This window comes from Aedes aegypti, chromosome 3, assembly GCF_002204515.2.
Source record: "Aedes aegypti strain LVP_AGWG chromosome 3, AaegL5.0 Primary Assembly, whole genome shotgun sequence".
Lineage (NCBI taxonomy): Eukaryota > Metazoa > Arthropoda > Insecta > Diptera > Culicidae > Aedes > Aedes aegypti.
Genome location: NC_035109.1, coordinates 291841437 through 291865797, shown reverse-complemented (window position 1 = coordinate 291865797; position 24361 = coordinate 291841437). Strand labels below are relative to the sequence as shown.

At 40.2% G+C, this 24361-nt stretch overlaps 1 protein-coding gene across 44 annotated transcripts in view; it reads left to right on the top strand.

Moving 5' to 3' along the window:
* The window catches only part of LOC5573626 (Down syndrome cell adhesion molecule-like protein Dscam2), a 302956-nt gene that overhangs the window by 262631 nt on the left and 15964 nt on the right, over positions 1–24361 (top strand). For 41 of the 44 annotated variants that reach the window (XM_021849888.1, XM_021849886.1, XM_021849890.1 and 38 more), the window contains 6 exons: positions 19–221; positions 365–475; positions 540–720; positions 6676–6810; positions 7048–7059; positions 7825–7885. In XM_021849888.1, coding sequence (XP_021705580.1) covers positions 19–221; positions 365–475; positions 540–720; positions 6676–6810; positions 7048–7059; positions 7825–7885 — 703 coding nt within the window. The remainder of the gene's footprint in view (positions 1–18; positions 222–364; positions 476–539; positions 721–6675; positions 6811–7047; positions 7060–7824; positions 7886–24361) is intronic. The other 3 variants (XM_021849874.1, XM_021849879.1, XM_021849894.1) reach the window with 3 other exon arrangements.

Genomic DNA, 24361 nt, shown 5'->3' with positions numbered 1-24361 from the left:
AATCCCGCCACACCGCAGGCATGGAGGACGAAATCTGCCCGTACGCCACGTTCCACCTGCTTGGTTTCCGCGAGGAGATGGACCCCACCAAGGCGATGAACTTCCAGACGTTCCCGCACCAGAACGGCATGGGCGGCCCGGGCCACATGGGCACGATGGGTTCCAACATGGCCATGCAGGTGCCGAACCACGTGCACTCCCGCTCCGGATCACAGTCAATGGTACAGTACAGGCGCGACCGCCGAATCTCTTTCTCTACCACCCAAAACTTCGCACGCACCGCCCAAAGTCTTCGAAAGAAGAGAAAAAGCGCGCCATTGCCGTACTGTATCATGTATGAATAATGATTCTTACCTATTTCTAGCCACGCCAGAACCGGTATGCACGAAAGAACAGCCAGGGAGGACAGAGCAGTATCTACACGCCGGCCCCCGAGTACGACGACCCGGCGAACTGCGCCGAGGAGGATCAATACGTAAGTGATCTTCCTTTAATAGTGATCCATTCAGATTCTAATCAACACTCCTTAAAATCGACAGAGACGATACACCCGCATCAACTCCCAGGGAGGATCACTATACTGTGGACCTGGACCCGAATATGACGATCCGGCCAACTGCGCACCGGAGGAAGATCAGTATGGATCGCAATACGGTGGCAACTACGGCACTCCGTACGATCACTACGGATCGCGGGGATCGGTGGGACGGCGCAGTGTGGGTGAGTATCGAACGGAACTGAATTGGTTTATAGCAAAATAAGAATCGATTTACATCAAAATGACTGGAAAATGGAATACGAAATTAAGGTGAATATGCATCGAAGCCAAACCTCAAATTTTCAAGAACACAAATTTAGAGAACCAGACATCGGTTCGAGCTGAAAACTTAATTGATGGTCGCCCGCTGGTGGTGACCAATCGATTAAGTTTTCAGCTTGAACGGATGTTTAGTTCTCTAGATTTACAAATGCAAAATTAATGTTATAAGCTATAACTTCAATAAGGCTTTAGTGGGGCCTTTTCCCACTTTAAATCAACTTTAATTGTACATATACAGTAATGCTAGCTTTATGTACACCGTTTATATGCATTAATTGCAGCTTGCGCGGCGTGGTTACTTGGGTGTACCTTAGCAACCTGAATGTTGAAACGACAGGTTGCTGTATTTATAGGTCATCAACAACTGTAAAAAATCTATCAGTTTGTACCCAACAATTCTAGAATCAAATTTCATTAGAAGTACAACATTTTGGCGACGACAAGTTTTCAAGAATTCGACACTTTGGAGGAAGAGCTGCAAGTTTTATCAAGATGCCTGAATCCAGCAACGGTGAATTTCTAGAAATATACCGGCAAATCATGTGCACAATCGAGCGATGACGGAGCAAAACACCCAGCTGACGGAAATGATGGAGCGTTTCGGCAATCAAGAAAACGTTCCCAATCGTTCCGCGGGCAGCCCGAAGTTCATATTCGAATCTCTGGCATACAACATCCTGGAATTTGTCTGCGATCTAGACAACGGGCTCGTTTTCGACTGATGATACCGGAAGTACGAAGACCTCTTCCTCAAGGACGGCGCGAAGTTGGACGATGCGGCAAAAGTGCGGTTGCTGTTGAGAAGCTTCAGCGTGGCGGTACATGAGAAGTACGTCAACTTCGTGTTCCCAAAGCACCCTCGTGAGTACTTATTCGATGAGAAGGTGAAGAAGCTGAAAAAGCTATTCAGCGTCCGAATCTCCGTGTTCAGCAAGCGGTACCAGTGCTTCTAGCTCACTAAGAATGACGCAGACGATTTCTTAACCTACGCTGGGACGATCTATTGATGCTGTGAAGACTTCGAACTTAGCAAGATCACGGCAGATCAATTCAAAAGCCTGATTTTCATCTGTTGGCTCCGATCGTCGAAGGACGCAGACATCCGTTGGAATCACTCATCACGGAGTGCCAACGTCTGCAAAATATCAAGCACGATACAGCCATGGTGGAACGCAAGAAATCGGTGAGAACAATTTGTGTTGTCACCCGGAAATGCACCAATGTCACAAATGTCTATGTATTTGTTTACATCGGTGGAGGATCGATGCCAACACGGGCCTGTCATTTTCATAAAAAAACTGTCAAAGAGCTTCCGGATCAGCTGATTTGAAAAATCATGTGAAAAGGCCTATTCCAGGAAGCCATCAGTTCGCTGTCTTTCCGGTAACATTCAAGTCGGTGCGCGACGCTACCCTATGTGTCCAATTCTCCAACAAGTCATCCAGTACAACCAGCGTGGGTGGCCTTAACAGAAAGGCATCGCTAACCCTGAATTTCGCCCGTTCCTCGCTCATTGAGACGTACTGTCGGTAGTCGAGGGCTGCATCATGACGTCCAACCCACAGACAAACAGACGTCACACTCTCATTATTGTCCATCGACCACCTTTTTAACTGTCAATTCAAAAATATGGTAAGTGGCCAATCCGCCACCCGCAGCGCTCGCATCGTTTTTCTTCGTGTTTGACGTTTACACACTACCGCCATCTGTTGGCCTGTCGGCCAAACACACAAATTTTAGTATTGGGCGTACATGTACTCGTGACTATGATTTTTATTGAGATTTGTTCTAAGTGTTACGTCTGTTTGTCTGTGTCCAACCGTTTGGTGATTCCGGCCAGATTTCGTCAGCGGATTCTCAAGCAACTCTACAGAGGACATCCGGGAATGAAGCGGATGAAAGCTCTTGCACGTAGCCACGTGTAATGGCCAAGGATCGATGACAACATTGCTGACTTCGTCATGAGATGTGAAAGCTGCGCCACATATTTGAAGACACCATCCCAGGTTCCACTATAGTCGTGATCGCTTGCTCCATCTCCCTGGGGGCATATTCACATCGATTTCGCTGGCCCAATCAACGGTCTGCACTTTTCTCTTAGAGGTAGACGCCTTCACAAAGTCGCTAGAAATTCGTATCGTTCGATCCCCGACAACAACAGCTATAAATGAGTCCCTCGACGAGCTGTTTGCCCGCTTTGGCATTCCCAACGTCATTGTTTCCGACAACGGTACGCAGTTCACATCGAAACAGTTCGCGGCTTTGTGCAGGAAGAACGGAATTCAACATTTCCGAACATCGCAGTACCACCCGCAGCCCAATGGCCAGGCGGAGAGATTTGTGTCCATCTTAAAGAGGTCGTTGAGCAAAATCAACGAGGGGGAAAGCATCCCAGAAGCACTCCAGACGTTTCTCCAGGTCTACCAAACCACTACCAGTCGTGTTCTGAATGGCAGGAATCTATCACAGCTAATGCTCGGTCGCAACATGAAGACGGCTCTTGATTCCATCCACCATGACCAACCCAAGCCAGTGGTCCTCAATCAACGTCAGGAGGAACAGTTCAAGCGGAAGCATTACGCAACTTCTCATGACTTCTGAAAAGGCGACATGGTCTACGCCAAGGTCAACCGCAGCAACACCAAGTGGCAGTGGGTTTCGGGCGTAATCATCGAGGTCATCGGTAGAGTCAACCACAACGTGCTACTGGACGATTGGCATGGCCGGAAGAAGCTCATCAGATCGCAGTTCAACCAGCTAAAGCATCGTTCCAGTGAAGCAACAACCGGCACAGCGGACTGTATACCACTGAGTATCCTTTTGGACATGTTTGGACTCCAGGATTTCATCCTTTTATGATTATTTTATCGATTTCCCTAGGACATTCTCGAAGATTCCTGTTTAAAACATCTTCAAAAATTCAACCAATAACATCTCCAGAGATGCCTCTAGAGAGTTTTTAAGATTTCCTACAAAATGGTGTATCAAGATTTCATTTAGATTACAACTATAAATTTCTCTAAGAATATCTTCAGGAATTGCACCACATATTCTCCTAAGATTTCTACCGGGATTCCTCCAGTAATTCTTTGAGAAATTTCCCATGGATGCATTCAAAGATTTGTATCCAATCATTATTCCAGAAGTTCTTCCAAGAATGTCCAAGGAATTTTTTCAAAAAATATTAGAAATTTTTTTGGAAACCATTAACTAAAAAAACCTCTGATGAAACTTGTGTAAGTTCAAAAGTAAACCTTGATAAGCTAGGATCGCTGAAAGAAGTCTTGGACTCTTAGGGAAGTTTAGAAGAATTTTAGATGAATTGCAAAGGTAATTGAAAAAAAACAAACGAATCATTGGATATATTCCTCAGGTTTTCTGAAGGATTTTCTTGAAAAGATCGGATGAAGCTCCTAAGGAAATCTTGTAGGAATGATCGGAGAAATCATTAGAAAAATAGCTGTAGTGTTAACTGGTGTGAGTCCTTAACTAAACTTTTGAAAGCTTCATTTTTTTTTTAATTTCTTGAGATTTTGTTGAGAAAACTGCACGAGTAATCCTTCAATGAAATGCTGGAGAAATGATAAATAATTATAATGAATCCCAAGTCGGAAGGAGGAAAATTGGAGAAGTGGAAATTGAGAAACTCCTGGAAGAACAGTAACCGTGGGTCAACCACATGAAAAGGCGTACACTGCTAATAATCCACACGTTCGATCAACATTCTTTTAAGGAGGATCTGAAGTGTCAAATGGCTATAGGTGAAATAACGTGTAAAACCTGTGATTCTGTTAAGGTTTGACTTTGGTTTGATAGCAAAAGCTTTTACACACAATTTCAACGTGTTTTGCAATGGCGATATCAATCATTAGTAAAACTAGTTTACTTATTATCACAAGGACTCACATTTGCTTGTCACGCGTGACTTGTTTATTGACATGTTATTTTTGGGACAACCGTGCGCCTGTAATGGGTGCTTAGTATCAGAAAATCAAGGAATCGCTAATAAATACTGCAGCAAAGGGTTCGGTGATTTGTGAATTAACGTGTTTTACATTTGATTTTCGATTGCCAATAGGGACTTTCACCATCGATCAACGTGTTTTACAATTAAGGTACCCCGGGGCAAGTGAGAATTCGGGGTAAGTGGGGCGTTTCGTCATAGCTCAACTAGGAAAAGTTTTTCATGGGGGTATTCTTCTAGAAAGTTGAAGATACAATGACAAGGAATGTATTTAGTACTAAACATATTGTTATTTTTATTACCATGTGGTTCATGTAACAGTTGTCAGTTCAGCGCCATTTTCAACTTGCATGACAAATTGTGACACGTTTCACGTCTTGCTTTGACTCGCAAAAAATAAATATGTTTTAAATCGAATTTCCATCAGTAAGCTATAATTTTTAGTATTATTACAAGCTGCTAACGATAAACCAGTATTTTGTTTTCATTTCATATGAAATTTTTGATAGTCTATCTTACCCCAAAATATATTTGTACATGGGGTAAGTGGGACCTATCAAAACAAAAACCAGAATCAAAACTTTTTGTACACGTTTCATACATTTTGCTAGAGAGTAGCACTAAAACATTCAAACAAATGATTTTTATCAAAAAAGATCAACCTCAAATTACGTAATTGCATAAGAGGGAGAAGAAAAGTGTTATTATTCTTTATTTTTATTTTTGAAATATGACTTCAAAATTGAACAAACACACAGCTGAAATTTGAAATGCATCATGAGAACGATTACTTTTCTATGTTATTTGAACTTTATTTGTTATTTCTACCAAATTAAGTAGTGGTGGAAAACAATTCCATCCCGTAAGGTGGTTTTCTGCCATGTATATAAATAATAACAAAACATATTTATAATTTCGTCAATTATTGATTGTTTTTGTGCTACATTTTAATTAACAACTTATAAATAATATATTTTGAACATGTTTAATTCCTCTTTACGCTTTTATTGAGGAATTTTCAGTTAATATTAAATGTGAGATGACATACTATTAAATAAAGGGTTTCTTCCTAAAACGTAACGTATGTAATGGTTGATCCCTTATGTAAGTCAAATATCTACTTAAAATTAAAAATCTATGACTTATCAATCCTATTATTGTAATGGTTGATTTACTGATGTGGATTGACGCATGAAACTGGATGTGTCCCACTTGCCCCGTTTAGCGAGGCAACTGCGTCCAATGGCTCATTCTAAAACTTTCTTCCAAGGTTTTCACAATTTCGAAATTATTCGATTAGTTTCATGCACACACCAGCAAATATATTGGCAAAACGTGATAGTGTTGTTGGATTTGAAAATTATTGGCATTTGAAAATTTTATTGAACAATTTGTTTGAACTGTCGTTTTTTTCGTTCCCACTTGCCCCGGGGTACCTTAGTGAAAATTTACGTGTGAAACACGTTGATCGAGCTTATAGAATGTTTTCAGTGTAGGTATTCTTTGAATCTTAAACGAATTAGTTCAAAAACTCTGGAATAAACCTTTGCGGATTTTCTGGGAAATATTTTTGTAGGAATCTTTTGAAAATTTTCTAGAGTAAAAACTGGAAAAATTAGTAAAAGGATCTAAAGGAAATCCTTGAATAGCATTCAGGAAAAAAATCAAAGTAATCCCTAAAAAAATTACTGGAGATAGTAGCATTGGAGTTCTCAAGCTGCTCGACATAAAAATGTTGAATTCAAACTAAATATAAAAACACCATGGCCTTGAAACAAAAGAAGTAATGAGTTTACTGCAGCGATACACAAGTTTTCCCTGGAGGGCACTTGTCTACATTACTGTTATCATCAGTTTTGGATAATGCTTATCCCAACTGTACTTTTTACAGGATCACCTGAACCCCCGCCACCACCGCCACGTAACCATGACACCAGCAACTCTTCCTTCAACGATTCCAAGGAAAGTAATGAAATTTCGGAAGCGGAGTGCGATCGAGACAACGGTCCCCGAGGCAACTATGGCGGTAAGTTTATATTTGAACAGCTCCGAGCAAACGAACGGGTATACGATTCATCCATTTCCACCTTCGGAGCCACAAAAAATCCCATCGTATCATGCATTAATTTTTGAAGTTTGGTTCGACAACTGAATCGTATCCTAACTGTTTTATCTATTTCTCTTCCATATCGGTGTTATGGACAACCACCAACCAAAAAAATCATCAATTATCCAAAATTTCAATCGAATACTAAATATCCAGAACCTACCGAGGGTGAGTTCCGGCGAATGTCAGTTTTGTTTCAGTTTGCCTTTTGAATATCGCAACTACCAGTTGTATGACTTTCGATGATCGTGATTCCTAATAGTTTTACACCTGTTATAGTCAGACGTTAGTCGTCTCATCCATATCAGTTTCCTCTCACTTAACCCTCAGACCGACCCCTTGTTTCATGATTCATTCACCTGCATATATAGAATGAAGATGTGTTTGCTCTTGTAATACATGACAGCATATGAATCATCACTGTTTTAGAATGACCCAAAATACTAGAATAGCAGTTATAATCCTGCATCGAGTGATATTTATTTATTCATTCCATACTTACATTCATAAAATCCCACCAAAAGTAATTTCAAATTTTGACATCAGTCAAAATACTATCGTACAGCAAAATATCATGTGTGAAAATCTCTGATTTATTTGTTTTAACCCTTTATGTTATACGTTTTAACGTGTACCCGTGAATGTCTATTAATAGCACCCCATGTCAATAATAATGAATCAAAAAGCATGTTTTTGAGTGTGTAACTGTGTAATTCGATGTTTAGATCTTAAGTTTGATTCTTGTCATTGATATCCTTAACATCAAAAACATATCATTCATTTCCATTTTCATTTAGATATAGTAAAATATTTATGATTTATCTTTGAATATATCATCTTCTGTTTTCATTATTTCCTTTCTCTTTCAAACAAAAAACTTTACAAAACTATATCCTTCGACCAACAAAAAACCAACCCCCAAAATCCCAACAGCAACAGCCAAATCGACCGATGCCCTCAATGCAGAGGAGACGGAAAAGTTGTTGAAACAAAGGTAACTATATGAAAGTGCATCACGATTTGCATGTCTGCCCCCTTGATCCTCTATATTAACACCTGGTTTTTAACTTGTAGCACCTTTACCAGTAGAACATAGTTTTTCTCTGACCTAATAAACCACAATCACCAAGCACCCTTTTCGTCCTGTCTGTAAGTGTCCAATACGCAATCCTGGTGCTTAGTGCTTTTGGGTCTATGCCTATCGTAGCTAACCAAACCAATCCACAAAGGGAGATTTCGACATTTTAGCGCAAAATACATAATAGATGTATCTTGAAGAATATTGAAATTATTACCCGATTTTCTTCGGTAAAGTTGTTCAAAACCTCATTTTGTGCAGACACAACCCTCTTGGTAGTTAGAAAGTTGAAAAACATTTCTATTTCACTTTTGGTAGATAGATCATTATTTTGAATACATCAAATCCTATTGAAATAAGTTTAGAATAACGCTTGGAAACAAAATTAAGGAGCTTTTAATTAAACGCGTTTAAATGATGAAATCTCCCTCTGTGCAGTCCTACAATAATAAGGGCAATAAGATGTGCTAACTGCTACGGAAAAAGGGAAGTGTAAGTAACCGTCCATTTAAAAAAAAAAATGTGTGAAGTTTGAGTTTTCTGTCTATGTATAACTGAACTGCATGGGTGGCGCGAGGAGAGGTATTCACCACTTCAACAGCACAAAAAATGTTTCAGGTTGGGTATGATAAAACTACCGTTCAAAGCATATTGGAATATCCTATCTTTATTGATTATTTATGTTTGTTTTTTATCAATTTTATTGTTTCATTATCTTCATGTATATATGTAAATTACTAGAACAATTAGCATGAAAACTACAATTAGTAACATGCAATGATTTTATACACCATCGCTATGGAACTTCTTTGGAGTTTCATCAAGAACTCGTGAGATGAATCAGTAATATTTAAAATAACAAAAACGATCATGCCAACTAAATATTTGGTACTATAGCGATAATCGGTATTTCTACTCTACTGAATAAAAAATTCTCAACGTCGTTGGTTTGCTTAAAACCTGCCTTTATTTTTCAAAATGAAACTATTCCAAGTTCATAATTTTTCAGCAGCTTATTCAATCAAAGTGTGTCAAATTATTAATGCATAGTACATTTAGATCAAAAAGGAGTTGTTTCGGCCAGGATGTCTTTCCTACATTGTGTCTTTAAAGCTAGAGACTGACTGATTTATTACCACCGAGAGGCAGCGTGCCTACTCGGTGGGGGAAACGAATACAAACTTAAAGGCTAAATGGGTGCGCCTTATAAAGGCGCACAGTACGTACGTACAGATATAAATAATATGCTATTGATTCATTTGCCGGGCACTCTGCTCTCATTACTTTGGCGCACTGTTGGATTGGCACCAATACTAGGGTTACCATCCGTCCTGATTTAGCAGGACATGACCTGATTTTGAGATTCTTTTGAGGTGTTCTGATTTGTTTTTCATATTCCATGTTTTGTCCTGCTTTTTCCTGCTTGGTGAACACCGTGGAATGTTAACGATATTTTGAATTAGGAAAAGCTATTCTAATACCAAAAAAAAACAGCAAGAATGTTCAAATGGCATATCCCTCCCCTTGGTTATGCGACCTTGCCGCGATGGGAGGGCATAATCCATTAGCCCATATGATGGAAACCAAAGGCGTAACCTGTAGTGGTGGTATCACATTTTGGCATTTTTTGCTTAAAGCCGCGTCATAATTCATATGGCATAGACGCAATAATATCTCGGATGTGATCCAACGGACATTCTGCGTCATTGATAGAATTGATGCCCATTTCAAATAATTAATCTATTCGAAGTGGACATTAATACTATTGGTGACGTTCAGTTTGCCTTTTGCTAACCAGAATGATCCGTAGCCACTCTTACTATTAGCTAGCTGGACACATCGTTATCATGTTAGACGTAGTGAATATTACTCTAAGGAAAATTACTAGTAGATTCACTGAGTAGAAATAAGTGGCGACAATCTTATTTTAATATGGTTTTTACATTGCCTTAATAAGAAATACCTCTTTTGTAACAACGGTATAAATAATCTAATTCCAGCCTCATTTTCGCAAAATTTACAAGTAGAAAGTAGGCGTTGTGAAGCATTGCATTTGCCACCGAAAAGTGAATCTTGTAGGAGACTGTTATAGAAGCCTAAGGTAACTTTACTCTTAAATATTCACTATAATAATGACTATTGAAAGTAAGACGCTGAGATCGATCATTAGGGAACACATGCTAGTTTCGAGAAATTGTTGAACAGACAAGGAAAGTGACCTTTTTCTTTATGGATATATGAACGTAATGACCAATAAATATTTTTAACAACAAAAAAGAAATTAACCTTAGTTAGATACTGGGGTCATAATGACCCAAAATCGAATTTCAACCTGCAATATCTCTGTTGTTATCAAACGGATCTTTCTGAAATTCCCTGACTTTTAATATTTTGTGGAAACGAAGCGCAAGACCAAAAAAATTTTTTCTTAAGGTGATTCTAAGATGGCGCCACAAAAAAACAACTTAATAAGATACTGGGGTCATTATGACCCAGAAATGTATACCCCTATAAATCAGCGAAATATCAACCGAATAATGAAATTTATGCCGCATTCGAAAGATATACTCCTCAAGATTCTGATCACTACCTGGAATACCGGTTCCGGATCCAGTGGCCACAGGGAATCGGCTACGAAGGGGATAATGTTGGCCACGTGGAATTTCAGTACACTCAGTCCAGAAATCTGCAGTCATCACCGAATTGTATAAGATTCAGGCCATATAGGAATGTACTGTCTTCAGCAAACTTGCTTCGGGGACCAAGAACTTCCACATAGGATACAATTTAGTTCAGAACTTGACCACCGCGTGGCGCTAGCGTCGATATGAACTTCCGGTAGGGGCCAATTATGCGATAACTCAAGATTGCAAACACATAGAAGGATGCTTTCTTCGGCAAAGTTGCTCAGCAGGATGAGCACTTCCACACGAGATACAATTTAGTTCAGAACTCGACCACTGCGTGGCGTTAGTGTCGATATGAACTTCTGGTAGGGCTTATTATGCGATAACTCGAGATTGGGAACACATAGAAGGATGCTGTCTTCGGCAAAGTTGCTCAGGAGGATAAACACTTCCTCGTGAGATACAATTTAGTTCAGAACTCGACCGCTACGTGGCGTTAGCGTCGATATGAACTTCCGGTAGAGGCTAATTATGCGATAACTCGAGATTGCGAACACATAGAAGGATGCTGTCTTCGGCAAAGTTGCTCAGGAGGATAAGGACTTCCACATGAGATACAATTTAGTTCAGAACTCGACCGCTACGTGGTGTTAACGTCGATATGAACTTCCGGTAGAGGCTCATTATGCGATAACTCGAGATTGCGAACACATAGAAGGATGCTGTCTTCGGCAAAATTGCTCAGCAGGATAAGCACTTCCTCATGAGATACAATTTAGTTCAGAACTCGACCGCTGCGTGGCGCTAGCGTCGATATAGACTTTCGGTAGGAGCTAATTAAGCGATAACACGAGATTGCAAGCACATAAAAGGATGCTGTCGTAGGCAAAGTTGATCAGGAGGATGAGGACTTCCTCATGAGATACAATTTAGTTTAAAACTCGACCGCTGCGTGGCGTTAGCGTCGATATGAACTTCCGGTAGGGGCCAATTATGCGATAACTCGAGAATGGGAACACATAGAAGGATGCTGTCTTCGACAAAGTTGCTCAGGAGGATAAGCACTTCCACATGAAATACAATTCAGTTCAGAACTCGACCACCGCGTGGCGCTAGCGTCGATATAGACTTTCGGTAGGAGTTAATTAAGCGATAACACGAGATTGCAAGCACATAAAAGGATGCTGTCGTAGGCAAAGTTGATCAGGAGGATGAGGACTTCCTCATGAGATACAATTTAGTTTAAAACTCGACCGCTGCGTGGCGTTAGCGTCGATATGAACTTCCGGTAGGGGCCAATTATGCGATAACTCGAGAATGGGAACACATAGAAGGATGCTGTCTTCGACAAAGTTGCTCAGGAGGATAAGCACTTCCACATGAAATACAATTCAGTTCAGAACTCGACCACCGCGTGGCGCTAGCGTCGATACGAACTTCCGGTAGAGGCTAATTATGCGATAACTCGAGATTGCAAACACATAGAAGGATGCTTTCTTGGGCAAAGTTGCTCAGCAGGATAAGAACTTCCACACGAGATACAATTTAGTTCAGAACTCGACCACTGCGTGGCGTTAGTGTCGATATGAACTTCTGGTAGGGCTTATTATGCGATAACTCGAGATTGCAAACACATAGAAGGATGCTGTCTTCGACAAAGTTGCTCAGCAGGATAAACACTTTCACATGAGATACAATTTAGTTCAGAACTCGACCGCTGCGTGGCGCTAGCGTCGATATGAACTTCCGGTAGGGGCTAATTATGCGATAACTCGAGATTGCGAACACATAGAAGGATGCTGTCTTCGGCAAAGTTGCTCAGGAGGATAAGGACTTCCACATGAGATACAATTTAGTTCAGAACTCGACCGCTACGTGGTGTTAACGTCGATATGAACTTCCGGTAGAGGCTCATTATGCGATAACTCGAGATTGCGAACACATAGAAGGATGCTGTCTTCGGCAAAATTGCTCAGCAGGATAAGCACTTCCTCATGAGATACAATTTAGTTCAGAACTCGACCGCTGCGTGGCGTTAGCGTCGATATGAACTTCCGGTAGGGGCTTATCATGCGATAACTCGAGAATGGGAACACATAGAAGGATGCTGTCTTCGACAAAGTTGCTCAGGAGGATAAGGACTTCCACATAAGATACAATTTAGTTCAGAACTCGACCACCGCGTGGCGCTAGCGTCGATATAGACTTTCGGTAGGAGCTAATTAAGCGATAACACGAGATTGCAAGCACATAAAAGGATGCTGTCGTAGGCAAAGTTGATCAGGAGGATGAGGACTTCCACATAAGACACAATTTAGTTTGGAACTCGACCACCACGTGGCTTATTTTTGATGTAAAAAAATTGCTGAAAGAAATTCGTGAGAAACTCCAAAAAAACCTAAACAGTAATTTAAGGAGTAATTTTTAAAATCATTGGATAAATAAATAAATTGATAAACTTACGCCTTGAGGAGTACTAGGGGTGTCTCTCCTAGGAGATAATTTATAAGGATATCCCCGAAAAATATTCTGGGGCGTATCCCTAGAAGAAATAAGAGATAGAATTCCGAAAGAAACTCTTGAGCACATTTCATAAGAATCTTCCTACATATTCTTATCCTTACTTAGAATTTGAACGTAATCCTCTGCTTGAGTTGTGATTATCTTATCACCTACACTATTCTTCTCAAGTTAGAGTAAGTAGATGAGCATGATATGAAGTATAAAGATGTGAATGTGTTCGGATAGTGATAATTATCAATATTATTATTGAGATAAAGAAAAGTTTATAGTACAGTGAAACCTCCATGAGTTGATATTGAAGGGACCATCGACTCATGGAAATATCGAGTCATGGAACAGCATTCCTTTGGATAGCTGCTTCTAGGGACCATCATAGTAACCATGAAAGTTTGTTTTACTATGGTTCCATGAGTCAATATCGAGTCATGGAACATCGACTCATGGAGGTATCGCTGTAAAATCAATAGAGAGTGTGAATTTGATTAAACATAAAAAGTAGTTGATTTGATTCAGAATCAATTGTTTTTACGAAAGTAAAAATAATTAACAGGATAGTAACGCCAACATAAAACATTCTTCTCCGTTAACTTCTGGACATTTCTTTAGAATCAGCTTCTGCAGAAATTTCAACAAATCTTGCGTACAAGAATTTGCATAAAGATTTTGTATTATAACAATATTACCAGGAAGAACTCAGAAAAACTTTCTCAGATTATCTTGAAAGAAGATTTGCAAAAAAAATTGAGCAATTTCCCAAACACCAATGAAAAAATCCCAAAAATCCAAATTTCTCGTAGAATTCCATAATAAAGTATTAGAAGAATCAAATTAGACTCATGTAGAACTTCGAGGAGACCTTCAGTAGATTTATGGAACAATTGAATAAATGACCGTGGAGGAATTCATACATTAACTCGAACGATTGTTGGAAATATCTTATGGACTAATACTAGAATGAACAGCTGGAGGAATTCCAGAAATAGCTTCATTGGGACGCATTATTAAAAAGTACTCTGAAGTGTTTTAAAAAATCCTCTTGAGGAAATTCAAAATTATCCTTTAGAAAAAAATCAGACTATTTTTCCGTCAAATCCAAAAATAATAACTTGAGAAATACCGAAAACAATTTTTAAATCAGATCGTAGAAGAATTCAATAAAAAAAAGACCTGCGAGGGAATTGAAAAAAAAAAACTGAAGAATTCACTCCAGATAGATTTCTCCGGGAATTCATCCATCCTCAGGGAACTTTTCCAGGAATTATTGCATAGATTACTTCAAGCACTTCTCCAGCGATTCTTCCAAAGATTCTTCAAGCGATTTCTCCTGACATTCCTCTAATAAAAAATAATAGATTCCCCTAAGGATTCCTCCAAGAAGATCTCTACAGAGATTTTTGCAGAATGTCAGAGGTTTCTCTAAGTAACATTTCTTCAAGGATTACTTAAAATGTTTCCACAGTGAATTCTCCAGACATTCCGATGGCAGTCCTCTCAAGATTCCTCTAGGATTTATTCCTAAGATTTCCTCCAGGGATCGCTCCAGGAATTTTATAACGAATTATTCCAGAGATTGTACCATTCAATTGGGGATTTTACAAGAATTTATTTTATGAGTTCTTATAGGGATCGCTGGAGAAATTCTTGCAAGAGCCCAAGAAGGGATTCTCGAGGAAAGCTCTGGAGGAATTCCTTACAAAAATCCCCGGAACATCATATATGCTTTTCAGTTACGCAGTCTTTATTTTTTTCAACGTTCTATTTATAATGAAGACTGCGTAGACGAAACTCATATTTCATTTATATATACAGTCAAATCTCTATCAGTTCATTCCTGAATCGATATCTACAGGAAACCATATAGAGAATTTTCTGAAGCGATCCTTGGAGAAATTCCTGAAGAAAAAGCTGGAGAAATTTCTGCAGGAATTCCTGAAAAGATTTGCATAGAGAAATCTCTGTAGGAGTCTTTGGATAGACTCCTGTACTGCCCATAACTGCATATTTGTAGGCATTGAGTAAATGGAATACCAAGTGTACATTTCATGGCAGTATGGGAGGAAACTAAAATTTCTGAAAATTACCAGGAACTCAAAAGTGCTTATTTGAGGCTGATATTTTGTACAACTCATATCGCATACTAGGTGAATAGTAATGCTGATAGAAATTTCATTGCTGTTACATTACGAGGCTCATTTATAATCTCAATGTTACTGTTATGCGGTTAAAATTACCAATGTGACAAAACTACTATGTATTTTTTCGAATTTTCTAGAACAATCTCACAGATTTCAGTAAGTTGATCGAAAGTATTTATCATTTCATGACTCTCCATGGTATTAACTCCAATTTGTCAAAAATGTCGAATGTGACTGTTGTGCAGTTATAAGCAGTGTAGGCATCCATGAAGGACTCTTGGAGACATATTTGGAGGAATCACTGATGAATCCTTGGAGGTATCCCAGGAAGAATCGATGTAGAAATTTTGCTGGTGGAATCGCTAGAGAAATCCCTGGAAAAACCCCTGTAGATTTTTGTTGGATAAATCCCTGGAAGAATCCTTATAGGAATATTCAAATTGAAAAATTTCTCGAAAAATCTAAGGAGAAATATCTAAGGACATCCATGAATAGATTTTCAAAAAAAAAAATATAGAGATTTTACTGGAGGATATGTAGAGATTTTTTTAATGAAAGCCATGGAGAAATTTTTAGCATAAGTTCTGATAATATTCTAGCAGGAATTAATGGAAGAATCTCTAGAGAAATTTCAAGAAGAACTCTTGGGGGAATTCCATGGAGTGGTATTGGAGACCCAGTACGAATCCCTGGAGGAATTCTATGGGAATCCCTGGAAGATTATCTTGAGAAATTCTTGAGATGTTTCATGTAATTTCCTTGAGGAATTCGTGAGTTTAAGAACACCTGCAGAAATTCCTTGTGGAATCCTTGTAGAATTTCCTCGTAGAATCATCCCTGGAGGAATCCCGGAATAATTTCTGAACGAATCTCGAGAGAACTGCTTGGGGATATCTTTGTATGTATCCGTGGAGGAATCCTCGGAAGAAATTTTGAAGATATCACTAGAGAAACATCTTTAGTAATCCTTGAAGAAATTGTTTTAAGTGTTACTCCTGGAGGAATTCCTGAAGAAAGCCTTGAAGATATCTGTGCAAGAATCCTTGTAGACACTTTCCTGGAGGAATCCTTGCAAAAGTCTGTGGAAAATTTTATAGAGGAATACTAGAAAAATCCCTGGAGAAATTTCGAAGTATTCCTGAAACGAATCCTGGAGGAATCCTTGGAAAAATTCCTGAAATCCCAATCCCAATAAAGATTTTTCTTGAGGATTCTATGAAGAAATCATTAAAGACATTTCTGCTGAAAACCTTTGCGAAATCTCTAAAGAAATCCTTAAACATATTTTTTCTTGTAGGAATCCTTGTAAAAATTCCATGTCAACTCCCTGGAGGAAACTATTCCATGCATGGCGAACAAAAGTTCTTCCTGAAAGAATCTCTGGCATAAGTCCTAGAGAACCCCAGAAGAAATCATTGTAGAGATTAAGGTAAAGAATAGTTTGGATTATTTTCTGGTAAAATCCTTGGAGGAATCTTTGAAAGATTTCATGGAGAAATCTCTGGGGGAGTTTTTGGAGATATTTCGAGAGGATGAGGACAGAAGGGCATGGGATTGTATTCCATCGGATGAGCTCTCGGTAAATAACTGTAGAATCCATCATACAAATCATTCAAGGTTACTGGACTATATCCATTGAATAACTCCGATGTGAACTACGTCTTGAGATCCAGATAACTTTTTGGAGGAAATTCAGAAGGAAATACAAGTATAAAGTCATAAGATTCCTCCGGATCCAATTAAAAACTAAAGTACACAGTTACTGCAACAACCTCTAAAAAAAACTAAAAGAATTTTTTTTTCTAACTTTATGACGTTATCTGTATCTGAACTCTTGTTGGAATTTTAGAAGTAACTACAATATAGTTCATATCATATCATAGTGCTCATTTTATATTATATACAATCGACTCTCCACAACTCGATATTCTATAACCCGATATACTCTATAACTAGATGGATTTTCCGGTTCCTTCAAATTTCCATACATTATGCTCTCCATAAGTCGATATTTCTGTAACTCGATATCTCCACAAGTTGATGTTACGTGAGATGTGAGTTTCTCTCCATAACTCGATATCTATTTTAATTTTTTGTTTGAAGGTGAATAAATACTTACAAGTTGCAATGACATGAAAATGATAAAAACTATTGTCAGTAAAAAGAACGTGATTTTTCGAGCACTTCGAAAAATGATATTGCTTTCTTACAAAAACGATAATAAAAATATTGGAAATACAGAAATTTGTTCCTTCGAATTTGTGTCGGTATACTCTATTATTCGATAATGCTATAAGTCGATGGTCCCTTGAATATCGAGTTATGTAGAGACGACTGTAGTTTATATCGTTATATATATTTCATGTCGGATCGTGTAGTTCATATCATATAAGAGCAATATAATGACGAGCGTCACGCGGAATTTACTACGCAGAATTAAAAAAAAACTGAACAACTTTGCCGAAGATAAAACCTTCAAAAAAGAGTTCCTTCTGGAAATACATATAGACGCCAGCACCACATGCTGGTTAAATTTTGAACGTATGTTCATGACTAATTCCTTATTCTCTCGAACAATTTTACCGCAGACAACATCCTTCTATAAGTCGGGACTCGGGTTTTCAAACCCGAACTCGAATGGTTCGGGTCGGATTTGAAGGCTAGAAATTTTTTTTCGAGTACGTCGGAATCGGGCTTGTAGTAATTCGGATTTAGCTGGACTTTGGTAAGAGTTATGGTAAGAGTAACAACCAGAAAGCTTCCTTATGCATCAGAAACTCGGTATTTTCTTACAAAAAATGTTTAGTTTTCGAGTCAGATTCGGATTTGGACAGCAGATTTTTTTTTCAGGTTCGGGTCAGGTCTGAATCCCCCCCGGGTTTAAAAAAATAAAGTAAGTCGGGTACGGGTCGTGTTTGGGCTCAAAAAAATGTGAAACCCCCCTCTAATAATTAACCTCTATCGGAAATACAAATCGACGTCAAATCCACCGGGTGCTCGAATTCTAAACTGAACTATAGCCCATGTGGAATACCTTATTCTTTCGTGAGACGGACCCTAATATTGTGGTTGCTTCACAAACCTCTCACGCTGAAGACCTGGGATCAAATCACATACCCTTAATGGTCACTTTTGATCTCAAAGCCGTTGGTCTCGAGATAAACTTGCTATGGGTTAAAAATCTCATTATAAGAGACAAAAAAATATCCTCTTGGGCAAGACAGCATCCTTCTATATGCACGCAATTTCGAGTTATCGCATAACTAGCCCTTACCGGAAGTTCATACTGACGCCAGCGCTACGCGGTAGTCAAGTTCCTAACCGAATTGCAACCAATGTGGAAGTGCTTATCCTCCTGAGCAACTTTGTGGAAGACAGTATCCTTCTAAATGACCCATAACGCGGGTACGAGAAAAGATATACCAGTGAACCGTAGTCCTAACTGCTTCAAACGAAGAGAACAGGATATTCGAGTAATGAGAGGAACACTTATTAGTCCTTGTTACATGTTAAACCTTGTTGAAAGTGACAAGTCTCGGTTTTCACAGTTGCCGAGAATGATCTGACAATGATCGAGACAAGGAAAAACATGGAGTCGAATTGAACAATTTGTTAAATAATCCTTCATTCGTTTGATTCTCTAGTTTGAAGAAGTAGGGACTATGATTCTGATGCACGGACAGTATCTGTGTAATTTCTACCGGAAGTTCATATCGACGCTAGCGCCACGCGGTGGTCGAGTTCTGAACTAAATTGTATCTCATCCAACCAACGATGGCGATCGCTAACGGTTCAAAACGAATCTATATCGATCGCTATCGAAAATCACTGACTAGTTGACCGGGATGAGGAAGTCCTTATCCTCCTGAACAACTTTTTTGAAGACTGCATCTTTCTATGTGCTCGCAATCTCGAGTTATCGCATAATTAGCACCTACCGGAAGTTCATATCGACGCTAGTGCCACGTAGTGGTCGAGTTCTGAACTAAATTGTATCTCATGAGGAAGTCCTTATCCTCCTGAACAACTTTGTCGAAGACTGCATCTTTCTGTTTGTGCGCAATCTCGAGTTATCGCATAATTAGCCCCTACCGGAAGTTCATATCAACGCTAGCGCCACGCAGTGGTCGAGTTCTGAACTAAATTGTATCTCATGTGGAAGTCCTTATCCTCCTGAGCAACTTTGCCGAAGACTGCATCTTTCTATGTGTGCGCAAACTCGTGTTATCGCATAGTTAGCACCTACCGGAAGTTCATATCGACGCTAGTGCCACGCAGTAGTCGAGTTCTGAACTAAATTGTATCTCATGAGGAAGTCCTTATCCTCCTGAACAACTTTGTCGAAGACTGCATCTTTCTGTTTGTGCGCAATCTCGAGTTATCGCATAATTAGTACCTACCGGAAGTTCATATCGACGCTAGCGCCACGCAGTGGTCGAGTTTCGAACTAAATTGTATCTCATGTGGAAGTGCTTACCCTCCTGAGCAACTTTGCTGAAGACTGCATCCTTCTATGTGCTCGTAATCTCGAGTTATCGCATAATTAGCACCTACCGGAAGTTCATATCGACGCTAGCGCCACGCAGTGGTCGAGTTCTGAACTAAATTGCATCTTATGTGGAAGTGCTTATCCTCCTGAGCAACTTTGCCGAAGACAGCATTCTTCTATGTGCTCGCAATCTCGAGTTATCGCATAATTATCCCCTACCGGAAGTTCATATCGACGCTAGCGCCACGCAGTGGTCGAGTTCTGAACTAAATTGTATCTTATGTGGAAGTCCTTATCCTCCTGAGCATTCTTGCCGAAGACAGCATCCTTCTATGTGCTCGCAGTCTCGAGTTCTCGCATAATTAGCACCTACCGGAAGTTCATATCGACGCTAGCGCCACGCAGTGGTCGAGTTCCGAACTAAATTGTATCTCATGTGGAAGTGCTTACCCTCCTGAGCAACTTTGCTGAAGACTGCATCCTTCTATGTGCTCGTAATCTCGAGTTATCGCATAATTAGCACCTACCGGAAGTTCATATCGACGCTAGCGCCACGCAGTGGTCGAGTTCTGAACTAAATTGTATCTTATGTGGAAGTGCTTATCCTCCTGAGCAACTTTGCCGAAGACAGCATTCTTCTATGTGCTCGCAATCTTGAGTTATCGCATAATTAGCCCCTACCGGAAGTTCAAATCGACGCTAGCGCCACGCAGTGGTCGAGTTCTGAACTAAATTGTATCTCATGTGGAAGTGCTTATCCTCCTGAGCAACTTTGCTGAAGACTGCATCCTTCTATGTGCTCGTAATCTCGAGTTATCGCATAATTAGCACCTACCGGAAGTCCATATCGACGCTAGCGCCACGCAGTGGTCGAGTTCTGAACTAAATTGTATCTTATGTGGAAGTCCTTATCCTCCTGAGCATTCTTGCCGAAGACAGCATCCTTCTATGTGCTCGCAATCTCGAGTTCTCGCATAATTAGCACCTACCGGAAGTTCATATCGACGCTAGCGCCACGCAGTGGTCGAGTTCTGAACTAAATTGTATCTCATGTGGAAGTGCTTATCCTCCTGAGCAACTTTGCTGAAGACTGCATCCTTCTATGTGCTCGCAATCTCGAGTTATCGCATAATTAGTACCTACCGGAAGTTCATATCGACGCTAGCGCCACGCAGTGGTCGAGTTCTGAAAAAAATTGTATCTTATGTGGAAGTCCTTATCCTCCTGAGCATTCTTGCCGAAGACAGCATCCTTCTATGTGCTCGCAATCTCGAGTTATCGCATAATTAGCCCCTACCGGAAGTTCATATCGACGCTAGCGCCACGCAGTGGTCGAGTTCTGAACTAAATTGTATCTTATGTGGAAGTGCTTATCCTCCTGAGCAACTTTGCCGAAGACAGCATTCTTCTATGTGCTCGCAATCTTGAGTTATCGCATAATTAGCCCCTACTGGAAGTTCATATCGACGCTAGCGCCACGCAGTGGTCGAGTTCCGAACTAAATTGTATCTTATGTGGAAGTGCTTATCCTCCTGAGCAACTTTGCCGAAGACAGCATTCTTCTATGTGCTCGCAATCCCGAGTTATCGCATAATTAGCCCCTACCGGAAGTTCATATCGACGCTAGCGCCACGCAGTGGTCGAGTTCTGAACTAAATTATATTCCATGTGGAAGTGCTTATCCTCCTGAGCAACTTTGCTGAAGACTGCATCCTTCTATGTGCTCGTAATCTCGAGTTATCGCATAATTAGCACCTACCGGAAGTCCATATCGACGCTAGCGCCACGCAGTGGTCGAGTTCTGAACTTAATTGTATCTTATGTGGAAGTCCTTATCCTCCTGAGCATTCTTGCCGAAGACAGCATCCTTCTATGTGCTCGCAATCTCGAGTTCTCGCATAATTAGCACCTACCGGAAGTTCATATCGACGCTAGCGCCACGCAGTGGTCGAGTTCTGAACTAAATTGTATCTCATGTGGAAGTGCTTATCCTCCTGAGCAACTTTGCTGAAGACTGCATCCTTCTATGTGCTCGCAATCTCGAGTTATCGCATAATTAGTACCTACCGGAAGTTCATATCGACGCTAGCGCCACGCAGTGGTCGAGTTCTGAAAAAAATTGTATCTTATGTGGAAGTCCTTATCCTCCTGAGCATTCTTGCCGAAGACAGCATCCTTCTATGTGCTCGCAATCTCGAGTTATCGCATAATTAGCCCCTACCGGAAGTTCATATCGACGCTAGCGCCACGCAGTGGTCGAGTTCTGAACTAAATTGTATCTTATGTGGAAGTGCTTATCCTCCTGAGCAACTTTGCCGAAGACAGCATTCTTCTATGTGCTCGCAATCTTGAGTTATCGCATAATTAGCCCCTACTGGAAGTTCATATCGACGCTAGCGCCACGCAGTGGTCGAGTTCCGAACTAAATTGTATCTTATGTGGAAGTGCTTATCCTCCTGAGCAACTTTGCCGAAGACAGCATTCTTCTATGTGCTCGCAATCCCGAGTTATCGCATAATTAGCCCCTACCGGAAGTTCATATCGACGCTAGCGCCACGCAGTGGTCGAGTTCTGAACTAAATTATATTCCATGTGGAAGTGCTTATCCTCCTGAGCAACTTTGCTGAAGACTGCATCCTTCTATGTGCTCGTAATCTCGAGTTATCGCATAATTAGCACCTACCGGAAGTCCATATCGACGCTAGCGCCACGCAGTGGTCGAGTTCTGAACTTAATTGTATCTTATGTGGAAGTCCTTATCCTCCTGAGCATTCTTGCCGAAGACAGCATCCTTCTATGTGCTCGCAATCTCGAGTTCTCGCATAATTAGCACCTACCGGAAGTTCATATCGACGCTAGCGCCACGCAGTGGTCGAGTTCTGAACTAAATTGTATCTCATGTGGAAGTGCTTATCCTCCTGAGCAACTTTGCTGAAGACTGCATCCTTCTATGTGCTCGCAATCTCGAGTTATCGCATAATTAGCACCTACCGGAAGTTCATATCGACGCTAGCGCCACGCGGTGGTCGATTTCTGAACTAAATTGTACCTCATGTGGAAGTCCTTATCCTCCTGAGCATTCTTGCCGAAGACAGCATCCTTCTATGTGCTCGCAATTTCGAGTTATCGCATAATTAGCCCCTACCGGAAGTTCATATCGACGCTAGCGCCACGCAGTGGTCGAGTTCTGAACTAAATTGTATCTTATGTGGAAGTGCTTATCCTCCTGAGCAACTTTGCCGAAGACAGCATTCTTCTATGTGCTCGTAATCTTGAGTTATCGCATAATTAGCCCCTACCGGAAGTTCATATCGACGCTAGCGCCACGCAGTGGTCGAGTTCTGAACTAAATTGTATCCTATGTGGAAGTTCTTGGTCCCCGAAGCAAGTTTGCTGAAGACAGTACATTCCTATATGGCCTGCATCTTATACAATTTGGTGATGACTTCAGATTTCTGGACTGAGTGTACTGAAATTCCGCGTGGCCAACATGGTCCCCTTCGTAGCCGATTCCCGGTGGCCACTGGATCCGTAACCAGTATTCCAGGTAGTGATCAGAATCTTGAGGAGTATATCTTTCGAATGCGGCATAAATTTCATTATTCGGTTGATATTTCGCTGATTTATAGGGGTATACATTTCTGGGTCATAATGACCCCAGTATCTTATTAAGTTGTTTTTCTTAACATCCGCGGAAGGTTAATTAGAACTACTACTAAACAGCCAATTTTGTTAAGACTTGACGACAATTGACATTTAAGATTCTAATCTTACGTGAAAGACAGGAGTAATCAAAATAGCACTTAAATGACAAAGTATTCAAAACCATTTCGACTAGACACTATTAGTAATTACACTACTACAATACTATTTCAAAAATTCTGATGGAGCTGCTGATTTTCACAATGCTTCCTTTTCTCAGAAGCAAGGGAATATGGGTATTTTTTAAAAACTACCACGTCACAATACTAATAAAAAACAGTGTTCATGTGGGCACCATAGCCTAGTCCGTCTGAGTATTGGTCCTGGTAGAGGGGAAACTTGGCAAAAGCCAGACCGAGGGTTCAGCCTTGACAAGTTAAGCTGTCAGGCAGCTCCAACTGAATACCATACAAAAAAAAAAAAAGAATGTTCAAATGGCATATATCTCAAAATCCATGTTGAGTTTAGTGGATCAGAAACCGACATCAGCTGCATAGAAAGTTTGTGATGCGTTTCATACTGTGACACAACACCTTCAGGATCAGTCGTTGTTTGACGATTCTGATGTTGGTAATAGAATCCTTTGGGCTCGTGCTAGAAAACAAGCTATCATTTTTTATGTATTTTTACAGAATTCTGTCGCTATCAGAATGAAAAAAGGTGTAGAGGTTTAGCAATCATGGGAACATAAAACTGTTTCTTATCTTTGTGTAATGTTTTGAGGCATTCTCTCCTTTTTTTGCCATTTTTAGGAACTCAAATAATATCGATTGCTGGCACCATTGAAGATGTTCTCAAAAAGTACAATTTGCATTTCCAGTGGAGTTTTTTTTTCCTATGTTGGGCTTGGACATATTATCACTACGGCCATTTAGTTGATCTTCCAATGGAGTTATTATTTATAAAAACCAAGCCC